This window comes from Athene cunicularia, assembly GCF_003259725.1.
Source record: "Athene cunicularia isolate RWA chromosome 24 unlocalized genomic scaffold, athCun1 chr24_part1, whole genome shotgun sequence".
Lineage (NCBI taxonomy): Eukaryota > Metazoa > Chordata > Aves > Strigiformes > Strigidae > Athene > Athene cunicularia.
Genome location: NW_020799132.1, coordinates 1529203 through 1550540, shown reverse-complemented (window position 1 = coordinate 1550540; position 21338 = coordinate 1529203). Strand labels below are relative to the sequence as shown.

At 43.7% G+C, this 21338-nt stretch overlaps 1 protein-coding gene across 5 annotated transcripts in view; it reads left to right on the top strand.

The window, feature by feature from the left end:
• ARHGAP32 (Rho GTPase activating protein 32) overlaps positions 1 to 21338 on the top strand; it is a 209296-nt gene that overhangs the window by 119630 nt on the left and 68328 nt on the right. For all 5 annotated transcript variants that reach the window (XM_026863752.1, XM_026863750.1, XM_026863749.1 and 2 more), the window contains 4 exons: positions 10617 to 10754; positions 12873 to 12965; positions 14633 to 14755; positions 16896 to 16973. In XM_026863752.1, the coding sequence (XP_026719553.1) occupies positions 10617 to 10754; positions 12873 to 12965; positions 14633 to 14755; positions 16896 to 16973 (432 nt within the window). The remainder of the gene's footprint in view (positions 1 to 10616; positions 10755 to 12872; positions 12966 to 14632; positions 14756 to 16895; positions 16974 to 21338) is intronic.

Here is a 21338-nt window from a genome sequence, read left to right as displayed (position 1 = left end):
AAACTGACAGAGGGGAGATTCAGATGAGATATTGGGAAAAAATTCTTCCCTGTGAGGGGGGTGAGGCCCTGGCACAGGCTGCCCAGAGCAGCTGTGGCTGCCCCCTCCCTGGCAGGGCTCAAGGCCAGGTTGGACGGGGCTTGGGGCAACCTGGGCTGGTGGAAGGTGTCCCTGCCCGGGGCAGGGGGGTGGGACTAGATGGGCTTTACGATCCCTTCTAACCCAAACCATTCTGTGATTATGTTCTGTAATACTGTGATCACCCCAAGTTTATCAGACCTGTGTGGGACTGAGCTGCTGTGCAGTTGTTCATGAAAGGGAATGGTGAGTGTTAATGGCAACAGCTGCTTTCCTGTGCTCTTCAGGTGGTTTTCTGTGATGGAAAATTGCACCTGAAGTCAATGGACAGTGTAGCCCTGATCTAGGAAGTGCTGATGAGCAAGAGAGAAAATTATTTCTCAGAATAAAATGCAGTATCACATGGATGTGCTGCCATGGAAGGTTTTTTTTAAGCAACAGAAGCTTTTACAATTATATGGTAGTTTGTTAATGTCGTGTCCTTTGGGCATTTTGCCTTCAGAAAGCAAGCTCCAAATTAGAGAGATCAGTCTTCTTGTATCCAAATTGTATTCTACTTAGCTCTGAAGGAGAAGTGGAAATCACTGTTGAAATCTAAGAGGACAGGATAGTGATTATGGTTTCTTTCTGTAAGTGATGCATTTTGGCAGAATTTCTGATTGTCATGTGGTGCTTTGTAGACAAGGCTGGGCCCAGCCACAAATTGAAGAGGACAGTTGGCTTTATTCTGAAAAGACACTGAATCCTGCCCCGTAATGAAGCAAGTGTAAATGCATTGCAGAGGAGCAGTTTGTCTCCAATTCTACTTGTTTTACAACTCCTCCAAGAACTATGCTTGGTTCCAGTCCAGAATAAGAGGAGGATTGTGATGGATGTTCCTGCTTTTCTTAGCTGCCTTGATGTTTGTTCCTTATAGAGAAGCTTAACATTTCATGCGTTTTTAATAGCAATATTACAGTGCCTGTTTACTTGGGAAAATTGACAGCCCTTTGGGACAGACACTCTAAAGCAGTTTCATCCAGTATCATCCTCTGCGGGCTGCGAAGTTACTTTGATCAACAAGTAATGTTAGATGTTAGGTGGCTAAGCAAGCAATGGGAGAAAGACAAGGTGTGCAGTTGTGATGCCTCAAACCTGAATCACCTGCATGTAGATGAAGTTCAGAGGCCCTGGAAGAGCATCTACATTTCCAAACAGCAGATTCATTGGACGCAAGATGTAGGACAAGCAGGTTAGTAAAGAATATTTTCAAAAAGACACTTTCAAGGCACAGAAACCACATCAAAATAAATAGCATGTGGAGCAAATATATACTGTCCCTGAGCAAAGTGGCAAAATAACACACTCTGGAAAGTTTTCAGAAGTTGTGTCCTACCAGTTACACTATGTGCACCTTGTTTAGTCAACCTCTGCTATACTAAAGAAAATTTGTAATTGAATTGTTTTGGGAATAAAAACACTGAAGTGTTAAATGCCATCGTCTTCCTCAATTGCCAGAAGTGCTTTGCCCAACTGGATTTGTAACTGACTGTATGTTAAATGAAAAATAAATTTTGTCTTAGAGGAATCGATGGCAGAGTTATCAGTGGGAACACGAATTGAACTTGTTCCTTAAGTCTTTGCATTTATTAGTGCTTTCCTAGAGTTACCGAGCAGGTTTGTGCCCCGAGTTTGTTAAAAACCATCGAGCAGGTGTTTCTTGTCACCGTGTGTTGTGTAACCCGTGATAAACCGAGCTCGGCAAACGCTGAGTTCCCAACTCATTGAGCAAGATTCACACTTGGGAGTGTGAAACAACTCCGAATTGGTTCATCGTTAGACCTGCTGTGAAATCCTGAGTTTCTCCCCTTCCTTGGCAGGGGCTGGTAGCCTCCAAACTTCACAAGCTGTGAATGTGCAGACAGGCTGTGGGATGTAGACATTAAGCATAATTGCAAACTGATACTGTTAGAGACTGGAGAGCAAGTTTGCAATCAAGGGCTCGGGGTTTGACAGATAAGAAGGAACTGACTTTCTGTTTTTCTAATGATGCATTTTTTCACTGATCTGTGGTTTTAAAATACTGATTTATTTCAAACTTCGTGGTTTACCTTTTTAAAAGATCCCATTAGGGATATTAGATATTACAGATGGCCTGTCTTAAATGTTTCATCTCCTGGGTCTTGGCAACACTTTTCAATGTTTCTTTTTAAAACTGATGCATGCAGCTGCCAAAAAAGCAGCTATTTTTTCCATTTTGGCTACAGCTTCAGCTCTGTTAACAAAACTTCTCCGAAGCTGCTTCTGTTTCTTGTGCTTTCTAAATAAAATTTCACCCTTCTAACCTCGTTCCTTGAGGTTTGGTCAGCTCCATCTTTAACATACCTGCTTGCATACCTTTTTCCTTGAGATGTTAATGTGTTTGTTTTTTTTTTCTGTAACCTTACCCAAGGCATAGAAGTAGGCAGAGATGTTCTCTCGGACATCCTCTGACAGTTTTTTTGGGGGGAATGCAAGGGGAATGGGCTGCAGGGGCAGCCAGGCTCTCACGTGTCCTCAAGACAGAGCATCTCTCACTGCAGCTCTTGAAGATGATCTTAGTGGTTCATTCTGGGGTGTAAGATAAATGGGTTTATAATGGAAGCAGTGTCGGATACAGCACAGTTTTAATTATTCCATGCTTTAAGTTTCTGTTATTTTGTAAATTATGTGATGGGTGTGTGTTCTGTTGTGTAGCAGCCGTAGCTGTGGTTATGGGGCTTTTTTTTTCAAACAGCTTCTTGGTTTTGGACCTACAAAATCTTTTCTTCCTGGCAATTAGTTTTAACAAAAAACATGCTTATGTGTTTTGGTTATTAAAAAAAAATAAAAATAAAAAAATTATAAACTCAGCTGTTTGCTTCAGTGATGTGCCCAAGAAATGAGACTTGAGAAAATTGAGATCTATATCTGTCTAAGCTACTGTTGCAGCTAACCTCAGGCAAATCATTTTGAAAGAGTTTTTTTGTTTTGTTTTACTAACCTCAGGCAAGTAATTTTCAAAGGGTTTTTTTGTTTGGTTTGTTTTAAAGGATAGTGGTTCTTGCTTACTTTGTTGAAACGCTGTTTCTTCTCTGTGGTTAAGTGTTGAGTAGCTTATAGCACATTTGGGGCACAGGGTAAGGAGGGTGTTGTGTTTAATATATGCAGTGTCCATATAATAATTTGCAAATATATATACATTTGCTCATTGCCTTGCTGCCTGTAGGGTGGTCGAATTTTAATTACTTACCAGTTGGTCCGTTAGTGGCTTTTGTGGCTATAAGCTCATGTTGGGTTATGACTTAGATATGTAGAAAAGCAGTCCCCCACGCTGTGTCTGCCCGCCCCTTCGCCCCGGCATCTCTCTACGACCTGCTGCTCTTGAGGGTATAATTTTACTAAAGAGATGATTGATATTGAATTGTTTAAATTATAACATGTCAGGAGAGCAGGGGATTTCATTCACATGTTGAGAGTTGTAAATCCTGTTTCAGGTTCATTAGGAGTCTGCCATTCAGAAACAGGCTTTACAGGGGGAGGAAAAACGGCCGTTACAATTTCAGGTGCCATACACGTGGGATGTTTGTGTTAGGTCCTCCTAGTGTGCCCGTATTTCTCCATACCTGGACAAAAACAATTGCCTGAGCCAAATATTTGCCTGCCGTCTGAATGCTTCTGGCAAAGCTGCTCCGCGGAGTGACAGAGGAACCACTGGAAGGTCACAGCGCGTTTCAGTTTAGCCCCCGAAAGCCGCCTGTACCTGATGGTGGTGAGTTTCCAGAATTGCTCGGAACAAGCAGGGATAACAGTGCTGTCATTCAGACCAGGTCTGCGGCAGCCTTGTGTTCCCACGTGTGGCTTTAGTTTTCCTATCTGTAATTGGAATCAGGGAGCACAAGGAAGTATAATTTTTAGGGGAGGAAAGCTTCAGCGGTTTCCATTAAAATCTTTTTTCCTGCTGATTGCAATTAATTGATAATAAACTGATAATTAATGCTGAAAGAGATTAATTTCTTCTGTGGAATAAGTATTCACCACATAAGTTAACTAAACTTTCTCCTCTGCCTTGCAGTCTGTCCATACGTACATTCCCTTCCTCTTGTGACCGTTGGGTTCTTGTGTCCATTTGCTGTGATTCCAGGTGAAGTGCTGGTGTCCTAGTGGTTCCATCTTTTTCACCTTATTTAAAGCTCCACCCTGCCCTAATTTATTTTCTTCTAATCATAAGGATGCCTGACAGCAGCATGGGTATCCTGCTGCAGGTCTGGTCCAGAAGTGAACATCATCTCCCTGATGACCTCGCTGCAGTAGTCACGGTGCTGAGCGCTCAGCGCTGCCCAGCTCTGCCAGCCGAAAGGTTCACGGGAAAAGTGCTAATGGTTGCTAACTGAAATCCATGCGTTCATCAGGGGGGTGAAGCTGATGCAAATGTCTTCCAGCTTAAGGAAGAGCCATAATGAGCTTCAACAGGGCCAAGTGCCAGGTCCTGCCCTTGGGCCACAACCACCCCCTGCATGGCTACAGGCTCGGGGAGGGGTGGCTGGAGCTGTCTGGGGGAGAAGGGTCTGGGGGTTCTCACTGACAAGCAGCTGAACAGGAGCCAGCAGTGTGCCCAGGTGGGCAAGAAAGCCAACGGCATCCTGGCTTGTGTCAGCACTGGTGTGAGCAGCAGGAGCAGGGAGGTGACAGTCCCCCTGTGCTCTGCACTGGTGAGGCCACACCTGGAGGGTTGTGTCCAGGTTTGGGCACCTCAATCCGAGAGATCTGGAGGGGCTGGAGCGAGGGCAGAGGAGGGCAACGAGACTGGGGAAGGGCCTGGAGAATAAATCCTGTGAGGAGCCAGGGAAGGAGCTGGGAGTGTTGAGTGTGAGGAGGAGGAGGCTGAGGGGAGCCCTCATCCCTCTCTGCAGCTCCTGACAGGACATTGCAGAGAGGCCGGGGCTGGGCTCTGCTCCCAGGGGATCAGGGACAGGACAAGAGGGAACGGCTGGAAACTGCCCCAGGGGAGGGTCAGGCTGGGCAGGAGGAGAAAATGTTTCCCAGACAGAGTGGTCAGAGAGTGGAACAGGCTGCCCAGGGAGGGGGGAGTCCCCATCCCTGGGGGGGTTTAAGGGCTGTTGGGATGAGCTGTGGGGGATGTGGGGTAGGGGAGAACTTTGTAGAGTGGGGCTGAGGGTTGGACTCGATGATCCCGAGGGGCTTTTCCAGCCTGAGTGATTCTGTGAGTCTGTAATGTGAGCGTCCCTGCCCCGGGTGGGAAGGAGTAAACTGTTGAGGGCAGTTCCAGGAGCAGTGAAAACGAGCGTCCATCCGTGGCCTCCAGGTAAGACCTGGAAGTGTGTGAGCCAACAAGCCTTGCAGTGCTGAGTGTGTGCTTTCATTCAGACATGAAGTGGCTTTATGTTGCCTTAGTGCAAACTCCCTTTAAGTTTTAAAGATTTATACTTTCCCTAAAGTTATAATAATACACCAGGAGTCATGAAATCAGACAGGACATTTTGGTAAACAAACTTAAGCTTAGCTAAAGCCACCTACGGTACCAGCTAAAAACACTTCCTGGGTAAACTCTTAAGTGATGGATTTTATCAGTCTTGTTTTCTGTTTTGACTAAATTTCTAAGCCATTTTCCGGTGTGACTTGGAATAGAAAAAGGGCTGAAGGGTCATGCTGGAATAACATGCAGAACCCAAGACCCAGACAGCTGTAGAAGTCACCCACACGGCAGAGTTAAACTCGACTGGTGGATGCTGGCATTTTTCCAGCTATTTAATACGTGGTGTTTTCTTACTGTAGGGTCAAACTGAAGTGACTTTTGCCATATACTTTCATCTCATTTTCTGGTCTCGATCTCCATGTGGACTGGTAAGGTTCATGAGAGCATCCATGTGATTCCTCTCAGGAAATAAACATTTGAACCAGAAAAGAAAGGTCTATCCCTGTCTTAAAATAAATAAATCTTAGGTGCTACAGAGAAAACAGACCGTGGGACAGGAAGGTTGTTTGTGGTGGAACTCAGTAGCACCCTATCTGGCTTGAAGAGGCATTGATGGACAAAAAGGAGTCTTGTCTGCACAGACATAGGCACGTTCATCTGGAAACATAGACTTTTGCTTTTTCTTACATAGTGTGGGGAGAGGAGATCTGTAAATCATTATGATAAAATTTTGGCATATCTGGTTTGTAAACGGGTCATATCACAAATACTGACAACAGATGAACTTTTGTGTCAGCGGGATGCCTCTGAGTAAGCCATTGATTGTTCAGTACGCAACAGGGGGAAGAATTGCTTCTTGCCAGATCCTAAGTGAAAACAGTTAAGTCCACATAAAAATATTCCTGTGGAACTGGCCTTGTGCTTGTGGGAGCCCCTCTTCGAAATGAGTGAGGTTTTTGCGCTGGTCAGTGGAAGCGTTTACAAGATGATGGAGCAGAGGTGGGTTGTTTTAACTATGGGAATGAAAACACAAAAGGTGTTTTAAAATACCACCTCCTTACGTTTGATTTGCTCAGCCCAACCGTAGCCAGGCAGCGCTGTGGTAAGTCATGTCCTTCTGTTAGTCATGAAACCAGCACCGCTGAGCTGCGACTGTCCTGTCGTGCAGAGGGATGGAAGGAAGGGAACCGCTGCCCACTCGAAGTGCCACCTGATCAGCAGGAGGGAGCGTGTAAACCTCTGGCTGTGGCTGCGTGTCATCCTCCTTAGGCCAGTAGAGCTAAAAATATTGCTAGTGGAGCTGGGGTGCTGAGTCCTTGTCCCTCTGAATCTTATCTCATGCCACGTGAAGCTTCTGGGTAGCTTTTTATGATCTGCGATCTCGGGTATAATGGGTTTAGTTATGGAAGGTTCAAATCTCTGGCTCAGTGGAAATTAAATCATCAGTTTAATAATCTAATATTAATATTTTTTTGCATGACATTTCTTCTTGCTTTGATAATTGGAAAAAAATAAGCAGTGCTGAAATCTCACCAATATTTCATCGTACATTTAATCCCACACAGCATCCAAGAGTAAGGAAGAACACATCAATAATAGTAAAAGTAGGAATGAAGCCAGATTTTCCATTTTGTGTGAAATTCCATAATTGTCATGATGCTTTTCATTGCGAACATTTCTGTAAAATGAAATTCCAAAAAATACTTGGACTTCGTTCAAGAGGGATTTTTTTTTTTTTTAAGTCAGTGGTCAATTTTTCCTTTTAAATATCACAAAACTATTTTACAGCATTATTAAAATCTTTGTTTGAGACTTGATCTTTTCTTTTTTAAAAAAAATGTCATACCCAGGTTTGTAATCGAAGGTCTGAATCTGACTGTGTGCTTAACTTCACCTCTATTTTTATGTCCCATTGAAATTAATGGGGTTTAAGTATGTGCTTCTCTAAATCAGGACCATCAATAATTAAAGAACAGAAAAGTAATTACTGAATTGGAAAATTAGAGGGTGATCAAAAAATTATTTGTGCAACAATTTATGGAAATCATTAAAAATGTGAAGAAGGCATTTTTGCCTTAGGAATATTATGTGCCCGAAGCACCAGTAATGTTTAGCTTTGCTATAAAACACAGTTGACAACGTGAGACCAACTTAACAGTCACTTACTTGTTTCTCCTATTTTATTAGCTCCCTAAATTAAAAAAAGAACCCTTTTCCAAAACCCTTTTGGCACTTTAGAATTTTCAGGAAATGGGAGCAAGATGTACAATTTTTATATTGATATAGTGAAACTTTTTTGATATATTGGAACGGTTTTGGTATTGAATGAGGTCACTGTTGTTTCTGCAGCTTTGGCTATGCCACTCTGGAAGTCTAGCTGAGAGAATTTAGACTCTATTTTGTTGTGATTTGTACTGCAGATCTGAAGGGAAGCATTAATAGTTGTCCAGTTCCTTCCTAGACTGCTACAGTCATTCCTCCCTGTACAGTTAATCGCACCCCTGTTGAATATGGCTGTCTAATTTTTGCTTAAAATTTGTCACTCATGCTCCAAATCTGCAAGAACTTTGCTTAATACAACTTTTAGGACAACCTAAAGCATGTGTGCTCTTTGAATTTCGTTATGGCGAACTTAAAACTGTAGGGTATGAGGAAATGTTCACGTTTAGGGTGTTGGAATAACTTTCTGCTGGTTGGAAATTGGTCTTACTGCTCCTGAAACCGTGTTCTGTACCGACACATCACTCTGAGCGTGACTGAAGGATGGGCAGCTCCGTTCCCACAAGTATCCTGCGCTCCTTTTGCACAAGAGCCTGAAATCCTGGGCTGTGATTGCAGGCGCTGGGCCTGACTTAGCTAGGCACGACCAGTTCTGGCCTCCGGGCTTTGCACCACCCCTTTCGTGGAGGTTGCTGGGGCTTCCGCGGGGCTAGCTCGGCCGGTGACTTAGCAGCTGCCGATCTGCTGGGATTTTAAGGTACAGGAGCGGTGATTCGGGGTCACCTTTCTGCACCACCTGTGCTCTTGCTCCAGGAGTTGTGGGGCGGCGCAGGAGGAACCTCCCAGAGAGATGGTGGGGCAAGAAACGCCACTGCTGTCCTGAGCTAAGCTGTCCCTGCTCGTTAATTAACTTCCTTGCCAGCCGTGAGTAGCCTCGTTACTGTGATGGTGTAGAATGGGTTTCCTCAGAAGCAAGGAGCACACTATCCCTATAGTCCAGTTTCTCCACAGCTGATCCTGCACATGAACCAGTAGTTTGCTGCCCCCAGCTATTCCCATCTTGTAAATTTAACTCTTACTGTCTTAATTCGACAACTGATTTGTTATTTGCGTGGGTAGCCTACGAGATTGTATTTAAATGTCCTTTTAAGTGCAGTGGGTAGAAGCAAATGAAGGATTGCAGTGATTTCTCAGCCTGTTGATTCTTACACTGGTGACTAAACCTTGCTCAGCTGAAGGTCATACTGGCAACTTATCAAGAGAGTAAGAACCACTTAATTGTGAAAGATGGAGACATTGAGAAGGCTGTCATCTTTCTGAAGATAGACTTGTACTTCTGGTTTTGTTTTTCTCCTTTAGATGAGAAGTAAAATGACATAACTTATGGAAATTGCAAAACATATGTCCTGTTTGGATACCCTCTTTGTAGGCTTGTGAAATGTGGGTGATTCCTTGTGATATGAAAGGATAGTACACGGTCTGGAGTTGTCTTTGAGAGAAAATAGCTGGTACGCTGGATTATAGGTTTCACGTTTACGATTGCCTTGCGGGCTTTGGATATTAATATAAAAGTGGTGCTTATAACTTTCCTGATAAACAGCAGAATATGGCAGAATAGTGACAGGGAGGTCGGGGTCAGCTGTGCTTCCCCACATCCCAGGTGCAGAGGGCACGGGCTGTAGCTCTGCCAGCCCCTCCAGCAGCTCTGGGGTCACACTCCACAGCTGATTTCCCCGGCAGCCCGTCCCCTCTTACACCGTGCATTGCCCTACAGGTTGCCAGGCATCCCTCGGGTGCTTTTATTCCTTGGCCCTGCCTTTGAGTGGCCTGGAGCAAGCTAACTCCTTCCTCCGACACCTTCTTCTGAGTCCTTGCGCTTCTCTCCCGTGCTGGAGGAGCACTCATACCATTTGTGGCTGACATTTGTTGCACACTTTGTTGTTTTTGCTCTCATCCTTTCCCAAGGGAGACAAACTGCATGTGGAATGTGAAGCAGAGTGCGTAATGTTGCTAGAGATTTTTTTTTTCTTTTTAAATACGGCCATACTGTTGATTTTAGGAGAGACTGACGGAAAAAGTGCTTTGCACTTGAAATAGAAGGGGAAGGGGGAGCTTTGTGGTGGTCCGTGGTCACTGAATTAGTATCCACATCTGTAAAACAGAAATAGTCTCGTTTTAGGGACTGCCTGGGAGTGTTGAGGGGATTACCGGCTGTTCAGAAAGTGCTTTGACCTGTAAACTTCTGCATTATTACAACATTTTTTATTGATCATAATAAGCCATGGAGCATTTAGAAGTAGTCATTAGATATTAAAAGCTTCACAAAGCAAATTATGCTCTGCTGCCGTGGTCCCTTCCTTGTCCCCTGAAGCAGTATGTATCTTGTCAATATTTTAATTGGGGAAATGATACGCAGTCAGGAATAAATCTTCAGCTAGTGTTATTCATCATAGATTGGGGTTTTTTTTAAATTCAGCTGAAGATTTGCCTGGGGCACCTGACAGAAATTTTGCAAGCTTCAGATCCCTGATTGTGTATTCTTCTACCTATGTAGAATCTAATTTCACGCTGTTTATACAACCGTTTTGTAATTTACATTTGTGCCGAGACACCTTGTGTATGAAAACGCTACAAAATCCATGTAAGTTAAAAGCTTTGGATAGCTCTCATAATGCTGCACCACAGCCAAACCCATGGTTGAATAATTAAAACAGGAACACTAACAGCTGGCTGTCTACAAATTAAAACATGAACATACTATTAAGGCACTTTCATCACTTTCAAATGTTTTGAGGAGAAAGATGGCCAGATCTGTCTGCTATTTCATCAGACCCGAATTGCTGAGGGGCTTATCAAAGTGTGATTCTCTTCTCCCTTTATGCAGGGGAGGAGCTGGATCGTGAAGCGGAGTTATGAAGATTTCCGAGTACTTGATAAACACCTTCACCTATGTATTTATGACCGGCGCTTCTCCCAGCTCTCAGAGCTACCCCGCTCCGATGCCCTGAAGGACAGTCCAGAGGTAAAGTATCAAAGCACAGTCACCAGCAAGGGGTTGGAAGATATTTTCTAATCTGTCCGAAGTAGTTTTAATGTGCCCTGGGTTAGATTTGGAAGTTGATTGCTAGTAATAAGATCAGTACGTGCTTTCTACCCTTAATTTCGGTGATCTAAAGGGACATGCCATGCACGTTCGTATGAATTAACGTGCTGCTAAATGTGGAATGGTTATTGGGAGTGTCAAGAAAGAAGCTGTCCTGTTAGTACCTTGGATAAGAATTTTGTTATGTCTTTGGAAATGTTTTTCAGCAATGTGGATATTTCCTGACTTCATGTCAGCAACTGAACATTCCTAGGAAATCATGCTGCTACAGGGCTGCAGCACCGCGGGGGTAATACCATTTGTAATGCTAGACTTACATTTATAAACTAAAAATTACTGAAGCTCTTTTTTAAGAGCATTTGCATTATTGCATTAATTAAATGGTTTTTAAAAAGGCTTAAAGAGTTTTTTTTCCCTAAATGAATAAGAGGTGCTTTTCAATTCTTGACTTACCTGGGATATGGTGAGCTGGAATTCCTTCAGCTTCTTGCCTTGTTGATAATTTAGAGATTTATTGACGTCCAAAATAATCTCCTAAAAAGTAGCAGGTGCATCTTGACTGCATCATTTCGGAAGACGTGGAGAGGGAGGCAATGTAATGCCTGGCCACAGAGGTTATTTGAGCCAGGAGAGTATAACAGAACTGTTTGCCCTCAGTCTGTCTGTGGGAAGAGCGTGTATCATGGTGACGGGCAGAGCCTGTTGCTACATTTCACAGGTCACTTACTTCTGGGACCTGTAGTTGTATGTTTGTCCCCTGCTATCAAGCACAAGTATGGAAAAATCTTGACGTGCTGTGTCGGAAGGCTGATGTTGCTTGCCCACGAGGTGTGTAGCTGGGAAGGGAAATGAGGAAATCGAGGCCATTCCAAGCATTCAAAGGAGAATCCATCCAGCATCTATAAATCAGAATCTGTGTTCTCTCAGTGCCGGGCGGGTGAGGATTGATTGCTTTAGAACAGCACACACGAGCTGAAATCAGTACCCTGCTGGAGTCTGCAGGGCTGTTGCCACTGAATGTGGGAAGCTGATAATGCGGTCCCATTGCTCATCAGAGAGGCTGGTTTATTAGTTGCTTTGGCTTAATGCAGGCTATTTCTGAAGAGAATTTAAAGTTTCTAGTCTCTTAAATTCAGCAGAAGCAGAAATAGGATAATTAATTCCTGGATTTGTTTTGTTTTTTATTCTATTTGAGGCATTCCTGTCTCTTACATCTCTATTTATACAACTGATTTAATATGTACTTTATAGCATGAGCCTGGAAACCTGCATTATATCTGTAAGCAGAGAAGATGTAAAGGTGTTGAACAGCTCTGCTGCTCTGTGAAATTCAGTTCTGCAGCTGTGTGGTGTCTTGTACTACATTTTTTTTATTTTGAATTGACCACAGTGAAGAAGTGTTTGAGGAGAGCGATGGTTTCAACAGCCCTAGGAACTCTGGGCTACAGTAGTGCTTTGTAGCACTGTCACTGAAGCTGTGGAAAGACCTCACCACTTCTCTTTAATAAAAGCAAGTTTACTATTATAGAAGGGACATTGCTAAGTGTATTTATAAACCCCTCTTCTATTATTTGAAATATAACTCTTTCTCCAAGGAGTCTGAGTGGCCACATCCTTAAGGGTTTGCAAGTGGGTGGAAATGGCAGCCAGTGTTTCGTTTCGCTAAATGGTTCTCAGATGTGTTTGATGGCCACAATACAAATGATTTCTGTGTGTGTGAAATTCATGATGAGAGGAAGCTTTTAGATTTAAGGTATCTTGACAAGGGGAATCATGAAAATCTACACATCTTATCCACAGAACATTATTCCTGTCACAGGAAGCTGCTTTTTTTACACTTTTTTTTGTGTGTCTAATTATTGTAACACTGTGTGTAGTTTGCTGCCCTTCTCCAAATGACAGATTTCCTTGCAAAAGGGAATGTGTTTCTGTAACTCTTGCCTGTGCTTATGGATAATTTACAGTCTCTCCAAGGCTGGAGAACTGTCTCCAAACTAGTGTATTAACAGAAAACCTGTATGTTTGTTTCTGTTCCAGCTTGTCACCCAGATGCTGATGGCTTACCTGTCACGGCTCTCGGCCATCGCAGGCAACAAGATAAACTGTGGGCCTGCTCTCACATGGATGGAGGTACAGTATGAAGCTTAGATTGTTCTTTGTTCCCTGACCTTAGCAGCAGAGCAAGCCACAAATGTGCTCTCTTGCCTTTCTAGAAAGAGGTATAATCCTTCCAGACCCACTGGTGTCACTGAAATGCTATCCTAAAAGCTTTATTCCCCTGTTACCAGCATATAGGTGGCCACAAAAGGTATAGAACAAACAGAATCAGAGCCAGTGTTAAGAATATAGGAGTTTTTTTCCCCTCTTGCTTGGATTTTGTCACCCAAAGACACATCATTCTGCTGATATTCACAAATAAAAGGAGGTGGTAATTCTAGGGATGCAGCGATTGGGTTTATGGACCACCTGGGAAAGTCCAATTCATGGCTGAAGTCTCTGAGTAACAGGTTGCAGAAAGCACACACATTCTTACACTCCTTTTGGTGAGGAAACACTGCAAGTATGACAAGTTTCAATAACTGTTGGAGCTGTCTCAGTGATGGTGTTTGCCTGCCCTCTTTTTTTTTTTTCTTTTATTTTCCCTGGCGACAGCTACAGAAACAATTAATGTTATCTGCTCCTGTTTGCCATCACTGTTGGTTAAGCTGCTCAACAGAGCCTGTGTTGTGCTTGCAGTGGCACTGTTTGTATCCTGTGAATTGCAGCTGCAGCTTTGGTTTCTCTGTTAACGCTCTTCTACCATCTTAAACAATAGATCTTGTTGGGCACCAAGGGCAAGAAAGAATGGGGCAAAGTGACCAAGGCCACCTGTCCATGTCAGCGGTGCTGCTGCTGACTACTCTGAGCAGAGATATGTCTGTCTTTCCATTCCCTGATGATGTTGCTGTACACCAGGAATAGAAGCAGCTATTATTAGACTGTTGCAATTCATTTTTAAACAGTTGTGATAAGGATTGAGTGCGTTTTCCTGCAATTTTCCCTGCTGATATCCTCTTCACCTTGAAATCCTTTGGGATGAGAAGAATCTTGGAAACCTTCTCAGCACAAAAGAAGGAAGGAAGTTGTAGAGAAAAATTGTACTGTAGAATCTACAGCAACACAGTGGACCTAGAGATTACAGAAAACCTATTGCATATGTGATATGGCATAACCTTTCTGATTAACTGAGAATCTTACAATATTTTACACGAGTACAAAAATTTAGGAATGTTGAAGGTTGACTGATGGTTGTAGGGAGGTGTGGGAGCTGTGTTTTCTTAAAAGAAATAAAAAGATGGGAGAAAGTTGAAAGTGACACTAGTTTTCGGTTTGACAGCATTTCCTCCTTACCTCAGTGCCTCTTGAGCATTAATTCCACTTTGCAGAGAATTTTTGTAGTCCCTTTTGTGTTGCCATTTCAAGTACTTCAGGAAAAACAATCCGATTCGGCGTTAAAGGGAGGTGTCAACGTTCACTGTCATGTTACTGTTTGTACATAAAGATGCACAAATACAGAATTTCCTTAGTAGTTGGATGGGGACATAAGACCTTCTGACATACTCTCTCTGAATTGTTCTTCTGCTTCCTCTGGGGGTGTGCTGTGCCCTGCACTGTCTCTCCATGCCATCTCCTCAGGGGCCCCCAAGCTGTGCTGTCTCTGTGAATCAGCTTGAAGCCTCAGCCGTGTATGAGCACCAATAAAATGCCTCCTCGCTTGTCCCCAGCTGCCTCACAGTCTCCTGTGCTCTTTATTTCAGATTGATAACAAGGGGAATCACCTGCTAGTCCATGAGGAATCGTCCATTAACGTTCCTGCTATTGCTGCTGCCCATGTTATTAAGAGATATATTGCTCAAGCAGCAGACGAACTGTCCTTCGAGGTAAATAATTAAAGGGGCTTACATTCCTTGTTGTCACATGTAACGTGTGTGTCTGTACATCAGGAATATATTTAGACACTTCCAGAATGCTTTGTGAGGTGAAGCTTAGAAGATTCAGTTAAATATTGGATTTGCATTGGGTTGGATGCAGGGAGGAGTTCAGTCATCTTTAAAATACAGCTTTACTTGGCATTAGTATCTTCTGATTAAACAGATGCTGCCAAGGGCTCTAGCCTGGTCTCTGAGCAGCAGCAGGCCCTGCATAGTTCGTGCTGTACAGTGTGTTAAAAGTATGCTCTGTCTGTTGTGGAAGGCTGTCCACGTGTGTGTGTGTGCGGACATGTGCCAATTCAATTATTCATTGGCCAGTTTACACAACCTGTGTTCCTGTTAACAAGTCCCTGTCTAAAACCATTTTTAAGAGCTTCTGCTCCCATGAAAAATAAAGGACCAGACTGTTAAAGAATTTGGTACTCAAAGGGCAGGTGTTAATCTAAAACAGTTCTGAAAAATCTTACTTGGTGCAGAGGCAGAGCTGCTGTGGAGCAAAGACGTGGAAGATCAGACTCTGGAAGTCTTCGGGTATCTGGCTCTTGTCTATTCTACACAGAAAGTGGCGTTTTATGCTCTGATGGTTTATGTGCTATTAGAGTGTTCTCAGTGTTATACCAAAAAGTGTAAAGGAAAACAGTTATTGCCTGAAGGAGTTCTTGTGATCGCATTCTTAGCACGCAGCGCAGGAAGGAAAAATAATAGTGATAGCCTAGTGCTGCCAGAGTTTTGTTCATATTCAAAATTGAGGCATTTATTAGCGTTCACCGAAGAGCCACGCTTATCAGAAAGACGTGTGGGTATGTCAGCTTCCAAGTCCAAAGGCAGGCAGCCCGGGCTACGGGTCTCGGTATTAATAAAGGCACTAAGGTGGCACCCCCTGCTTGTAAACCCCGGGGCTCTGGGCCAGCAGGCTCACCTGACCTTGCAGCTGTCTAACAGTCCAGCAAGTTGTCCCGAGGCCCAGGAGACAAGTGGGAAACCGAGGCACGTGTGGCTTTCCAAGTTCATGCAGTGAGAAGCTTTGGCAGAACAGAAGCGCAATGCGATCTGTCGTTTCGCAGTGATCCCCAACTCACACCGTCTCGTTATGTTTAGGCTCTTGTTAAATTTCTAATAGGCAGTTGCAGAAGTAGCTGCCTGGCATTTGCTCTCAAATGCTGAGGGAAATACCTGGCTTCTCTGCTTGTTGTGGTGACAGCAGTGTAATGGAAATTTGCTTTGCTGTTGGATTGCTGTTCCCTTGGGAAAATCCCTTCCCTGTGTCTCAGTTATCCCTGTCTGAAAAATGGGGATGTGGTATTGTCTTTGCAAAGCTGAGGTCCATCAGTGTAAAACGTCTGGTAAAAGTTGGGCATTACTGTTCATTTTTGCTGTACCTAGCTGCAGTATTTATTTAGGTTCTGCCCCTTCTTCGTTGGCCTCTCATTTTTTTATTATAGAGGCCACACAGATGATTCCTACCAAGCCAAATTTAGTAATGATTTTACCAATTTCCTTTTGAACTATTGCAGAATTACATTTTTTTATGAGGATGAGCAAAACTTCAGAAAACCTGTTTAGGCTTCTTGGTTGTTGACCTTCCTGTTGCTGTAACACCACAGCACCTCTCCTCTGTTTGTTTTCTGTTTAAGAAAATCACGTCCTGGACAGTTTGTGAACTATGAAGGGAGCTTTTAACTTTTTTCTGCAAAAGGAAGTAAGAAGACAAATGTCAATGCCTGCATACACATACATAGAGCATGTAGTAAAAATTAGTTCAGCTACTTGAGAATATTTTCCAGTGTTTCACACCATCACTGCTTACTTATGTCTGCGGTTTAATCAGAACGCTTCTGTACCCTTTGGCAGAGAGCCTGCTGCTTTTCAGAATTGTTTCCTTATGAACAGCTGTATCCTGCATGTTGTATAAGGCAGTAACTCTTCTACCTCACAGATTTTTACAAAGGCAGATGTCTCAAGATTGGCATCGGTGCAGTTGCTCGCGAGTTGTGCAGTTCTCTGTGGGGCCGCAGAATGTGTTTATCCGAGTCGTGCGTTCCTCCGAGCCATGTTGCAAGCTGTGATTGATGTTGCCAATCTTTTGCAGGTGGGAGACATAGTGTCTGTTATTGATATGCCGCCAAAGGAGCTGACCACGTGGTGGAGAGGCAAACATGGATTTCAGGTAGGTGCAAGCATCAGACGTGACAGTACAACTCAAAGGCAGACACTCAGCAGCGTGTTTAGCTGGGCCTGTGCAGGATTACTCACGGGTGTAAGCAGAGTGTCCCTGCCTTGGTGTGAGAGGACGTTCCCTTTCTCTCTGGGCTTGGGCTGGAGCGGACACGTGGTCTTTGTAGGAAGTTACCTCCCTACTAAACTGTGTGAGTTAAGGAAAGCTGTGACCCCTTGATCGACAGCTGGCCTGATGCTAGTGGAAGCTTTATGTTACACCCCTCCGAGGCAGCTGACATTGCTACTCAAATCATCCCATTCCTTCCACTAAAACTAAATCAGGCAGAACATAGAGGATTCAGGGAAAGCCACTTAAGACGCTGCTGCTGACTTGGACAAGCCACTCAACCAACCTGTGCTTCCACCTCTGCGTTTATTGTGTAGTGTTAATTAATATTGGTGTCTCTAAATGTTAGAGCAGAGAGATTTAGACTGAATTTTCAAAACATCATCCTAAATAGACCAGGGAATTGGGTACCAAAACCTTTGCGTCGAAATGGCACTTTCCTTCTAAAAGAGTTGTTACTCCCTAGCTTGGATTTTCTCATTAGGAAATTTAAAGGGGAAAAAAAAGTATTTACAAAACAAAACTCAAAAGCTACTGAAGGTTGGGGTAGCTGACATTCCAGCTCCTCAGACTGCAGTGTCTCACGTTTCAGCTCTTTTCAAGTAGGAGGAATTTTGCAGTTGTTATCTGTGAGTAGGTGGAATTATGAGTTTGCTCTGGAGAGGGTCAGAATTGACCCAGACACTTGTATATTTTGGCCTGGAAAGTCTTCTCAAAGTACCTCAGACTTTCCCTGACAGACCTCTCTGTGCCAGATCCAGATTGTGGTTCTGCTGTCATTAATACCAGGGCTGTGTGCAATTGGATCTCCAAACGCTGCAAATCCCCCCTGAATGGAGTGTTAGTTACACGGTTACGTTTCTGTCTGATTAGCCAGCGCACGTGAGATACAGCTTTTGTTGGCTTTATGTCAGATGTGGGGGTTCAGATAATATCTCATTTGTAAAATCAGAGCAGCGTGGACATACGATACCTGCTCTGAAATTAAATTTGTTTCTAGAGTTAACACATAGATATTTCTTGAACAAACTTGACTGTTCTTCTCGTTTTGAACTCTGTTATGTCTTTGCAGAACTTTTGTTCAGATCTTAGAAGCCCTCAAGCTGTGTTTGCTGTACTGTCAAAAATTAATGAAATGCTTTAGTACTGCTTGGAATGATCAGGCTATGCCGCATTTAACTTCCCAGCGGATCGATAAAACAAAAGTCCTTTGTGATCTGTGCATGAGAGCAGACACTCTGCACAAAGCTGATTGCGAGTGGATGCTATCTCCACTCAGGATGGCAATTCCCTTTTTCAGTGCGAGCTCTCCGCTTGCCGTCAGGCTGGCTGAGATCGTGACTGGATACCGAGAGCATCACTGATGATTAAAGAAACGGGAAGCAGGGGAGCTCTTCTGCAGTTTGTCACTGCCTTCTGTCTCAGATCAGAGCAATCCCATTGTGCTTTCCCAGCATAAAGATAACAGCTTGAAAAAGGGGTTTGTCTCTATCCGTGCACAGTCAGTCTTCTGACACAACAGATCTGAACAGCTGCAGAAACGGAGCACCATGTTTTGGCTTAACGAAAAATTAGGACTGGAATAATCTTGCGTCTTAAATTGAAAGCCAAGAGCCTTTCACAATGTGCATCAGACCGTGGCCGCTGAAGCACCCTGTTGGAAAGGCAGCAGCTATAATACGTGTTTCAGTAGCTCTCAGGATATGTTTGTACAAAGGCAGAAAATGAAGTTGTTGTGTTTTAAGAAGTTACTGCCTGTCAGCTGAGGTCGGGTGACAGACCACCTGTACGCTTTCTGCTCCTGCTGACTGCAGAGTGAAGCTGGTTAGCTCAGAGGTGGTTTTCAACAGCTGCACCTCAGTTGACAGGCAGTAATTTCATAAGCTATGCAAACTCAGGTATTACTGCATAAACGTATCTCCTCACACAGCAGGGGATCTGATTTGCAGAGGTGCGTTTTTCCTGTGAATTGACAGTTTTCGTCATTTCTTTGAAATGTACTTATCGGAACTTTTCATTTCTGTGAGGCACCATCAGCGTTGCACAAAGCACGAGAGGATTTTTTTATACTTTATTTCAAGTTGAAGGCCTGTAAGCTGTGAGTGTACAGAAAAAGTACATTTCCTGATGGAATGGAGTTCCTTGACCATACTAACTGCTTTGGTGAGAAGAGAATTCAGAGACAGGGAATTTACCTCTGGTGTCGATACATCAGACCTGGAGATGTGTTACAGTTCAGTACAGAAGTGTCCTTGATTAATGTTTTAAAAGAGTGTATAGGTGAGGGATGTTGTTCTAGGAACGTGTATAAGTACTGATGAGGCTGCGCAGCCTTCAAAGCATCCATTATAGACAAACAATTCTGTTCCCATTTAGGAACACTGACCATTGTAAACATGATAGCAATCTGTTGATCCAGTCATTTTAATTAATAAAATAAATCAGCAAAGACTGTCTTGCCACAGAGTTGTGATCCTGAGAGCAGATAAAAGGAGGAAGTCCAAATGTTTGGACAGTTTGTTCATCTTACTTTTCAGGTGTTTGCTTTGTGTTAGGAACAGAGCAAGGTTTTGCCAAATGGGCCACAGCTTGCAGTGTAAATCATGTCTTCATAGGAGGAGAGCACGCTTTCACCAAACGTGGAAGAAAAAAAAAATTACCACTTGACTTAAAAGAACTTAAACTGGTTTTGTGCATTTAAACCGGCTGTGTCTTGTGTGCGCGTGGGCAGAAGTGCATTCATTTCTACGTGTCCCCCCATCTGTTAGAATAAATAAAGGGTCTCTCTGTGTTGTGCAAACAAACAAGAGGCAGGTCTGCAGATGGGAACAGAAGAGCAAATCTGATAGGCTGCAAGCAAGTGCAGTTTGGGCTGCAGCTTTGATTCAGCGTGGAAGTCAATCTGCCAGAGCTGTCTTTAGGAATGAATCCCCATTTTTGTTACCTTTCTGATTTCTGGGTCGCAGTTGCGAGTGCCTTCCTCTCCGTACCTGATCTAACGACTGCATTGTGAGAGGCTTAATCCTCTGTGGAACAAAACAACCCACGAGGCTTCTTAGCATTTTCTCCGGTTAAAGTAAAATGATTTTTAAGACATTTTTCCTCAAGCTTTTTTCTTTTCAAATGCCCTTAGTGAGTCACTGCTTTCGCTGCAAGATTGTTACCTAAATTACAACCACCTCCGCCTTCCAGCCCTCTTTGTTCTCCTCTTCTTCATGCTTTGTCTTTTCAATCGCTACCTCTGTTTCAGACAGCTGAATCATTAGGGACAGGCCTTTTTCTTGATGCACAACTGCATTTTGATGTTGTGAATAATTCTGTCTTTTGGGTTTAGTCTCATGAGTTGCACTGCTGCCCAAAAGCAAGCTGCACAGCTGCTGGAGGTGACACGAAAAAATGCACAGGAGTGTGTGTAACCAGAGGCAGATTGGTCTTTTTTTAAAAATCAGCCTGTGCTTAAATGAGCTGGAACTAGATGTAAAACTTCAGGCCCTGGCTTTCAAACTGTCTTCTATGCTGAACCTGAACATGGGCTTCAAGTCTGAATGGATTTCCCCAAAAGCGATGTGTTCCGTCTTGGATTGACCTGGGTAAACCAGGTTGTTAGTTGAGAGCATTGTTTTTTTCTCACGCCTCATTTTCTAATAAATAACATGTATGTGGTGTGGACATAGGGTACCAATTAGTAAAAACGGCCTGGGAAGGCAGAGCGCATTTTTGTGGCTAGTGTCACTTTGGAAATGATGGTTCTTAAATGAGAAGCCAAAGTTTGATTTCTGATTCATGTGCCTTGATTTGGGAAGTCGGTGCGAGAGGGAAGGATGTCACCTGCAGAACAGGCCACGGGCATGAGCCCAGTGACACGTCACCAGTGATGTCATTTCTCAGCCAGATGGCCGCTTCCGTTGGTAGAACGGTGCCAACCGCAGGGACAGACTGGGCAAAATTCTGACTGAACTGATTTGCCACGAGTTTCCTACGCTGCTCCTTTTTTCTGGAGGCGCGTGCTAAAAGTTTGCATGGGCCCAGGCACACGTGTGCTGGCGGTTCCCTCGCTGTCCCCAGGCAGCGAGCGGCATTTCTGGAGTTGAGCAGCAGAGATCTGTCACACCTCGTGTGTGACCTTTGGTAGAAACGTTCAGCATTCAGCTGCCTGCTAGCTCAGCCGCTGGGAATGTTAAAGGAAGGGCCTTGACCAGCCTCACCCAATTTCCCAAAATACAGCTGGCATTCCAGTCAGGAATGAGT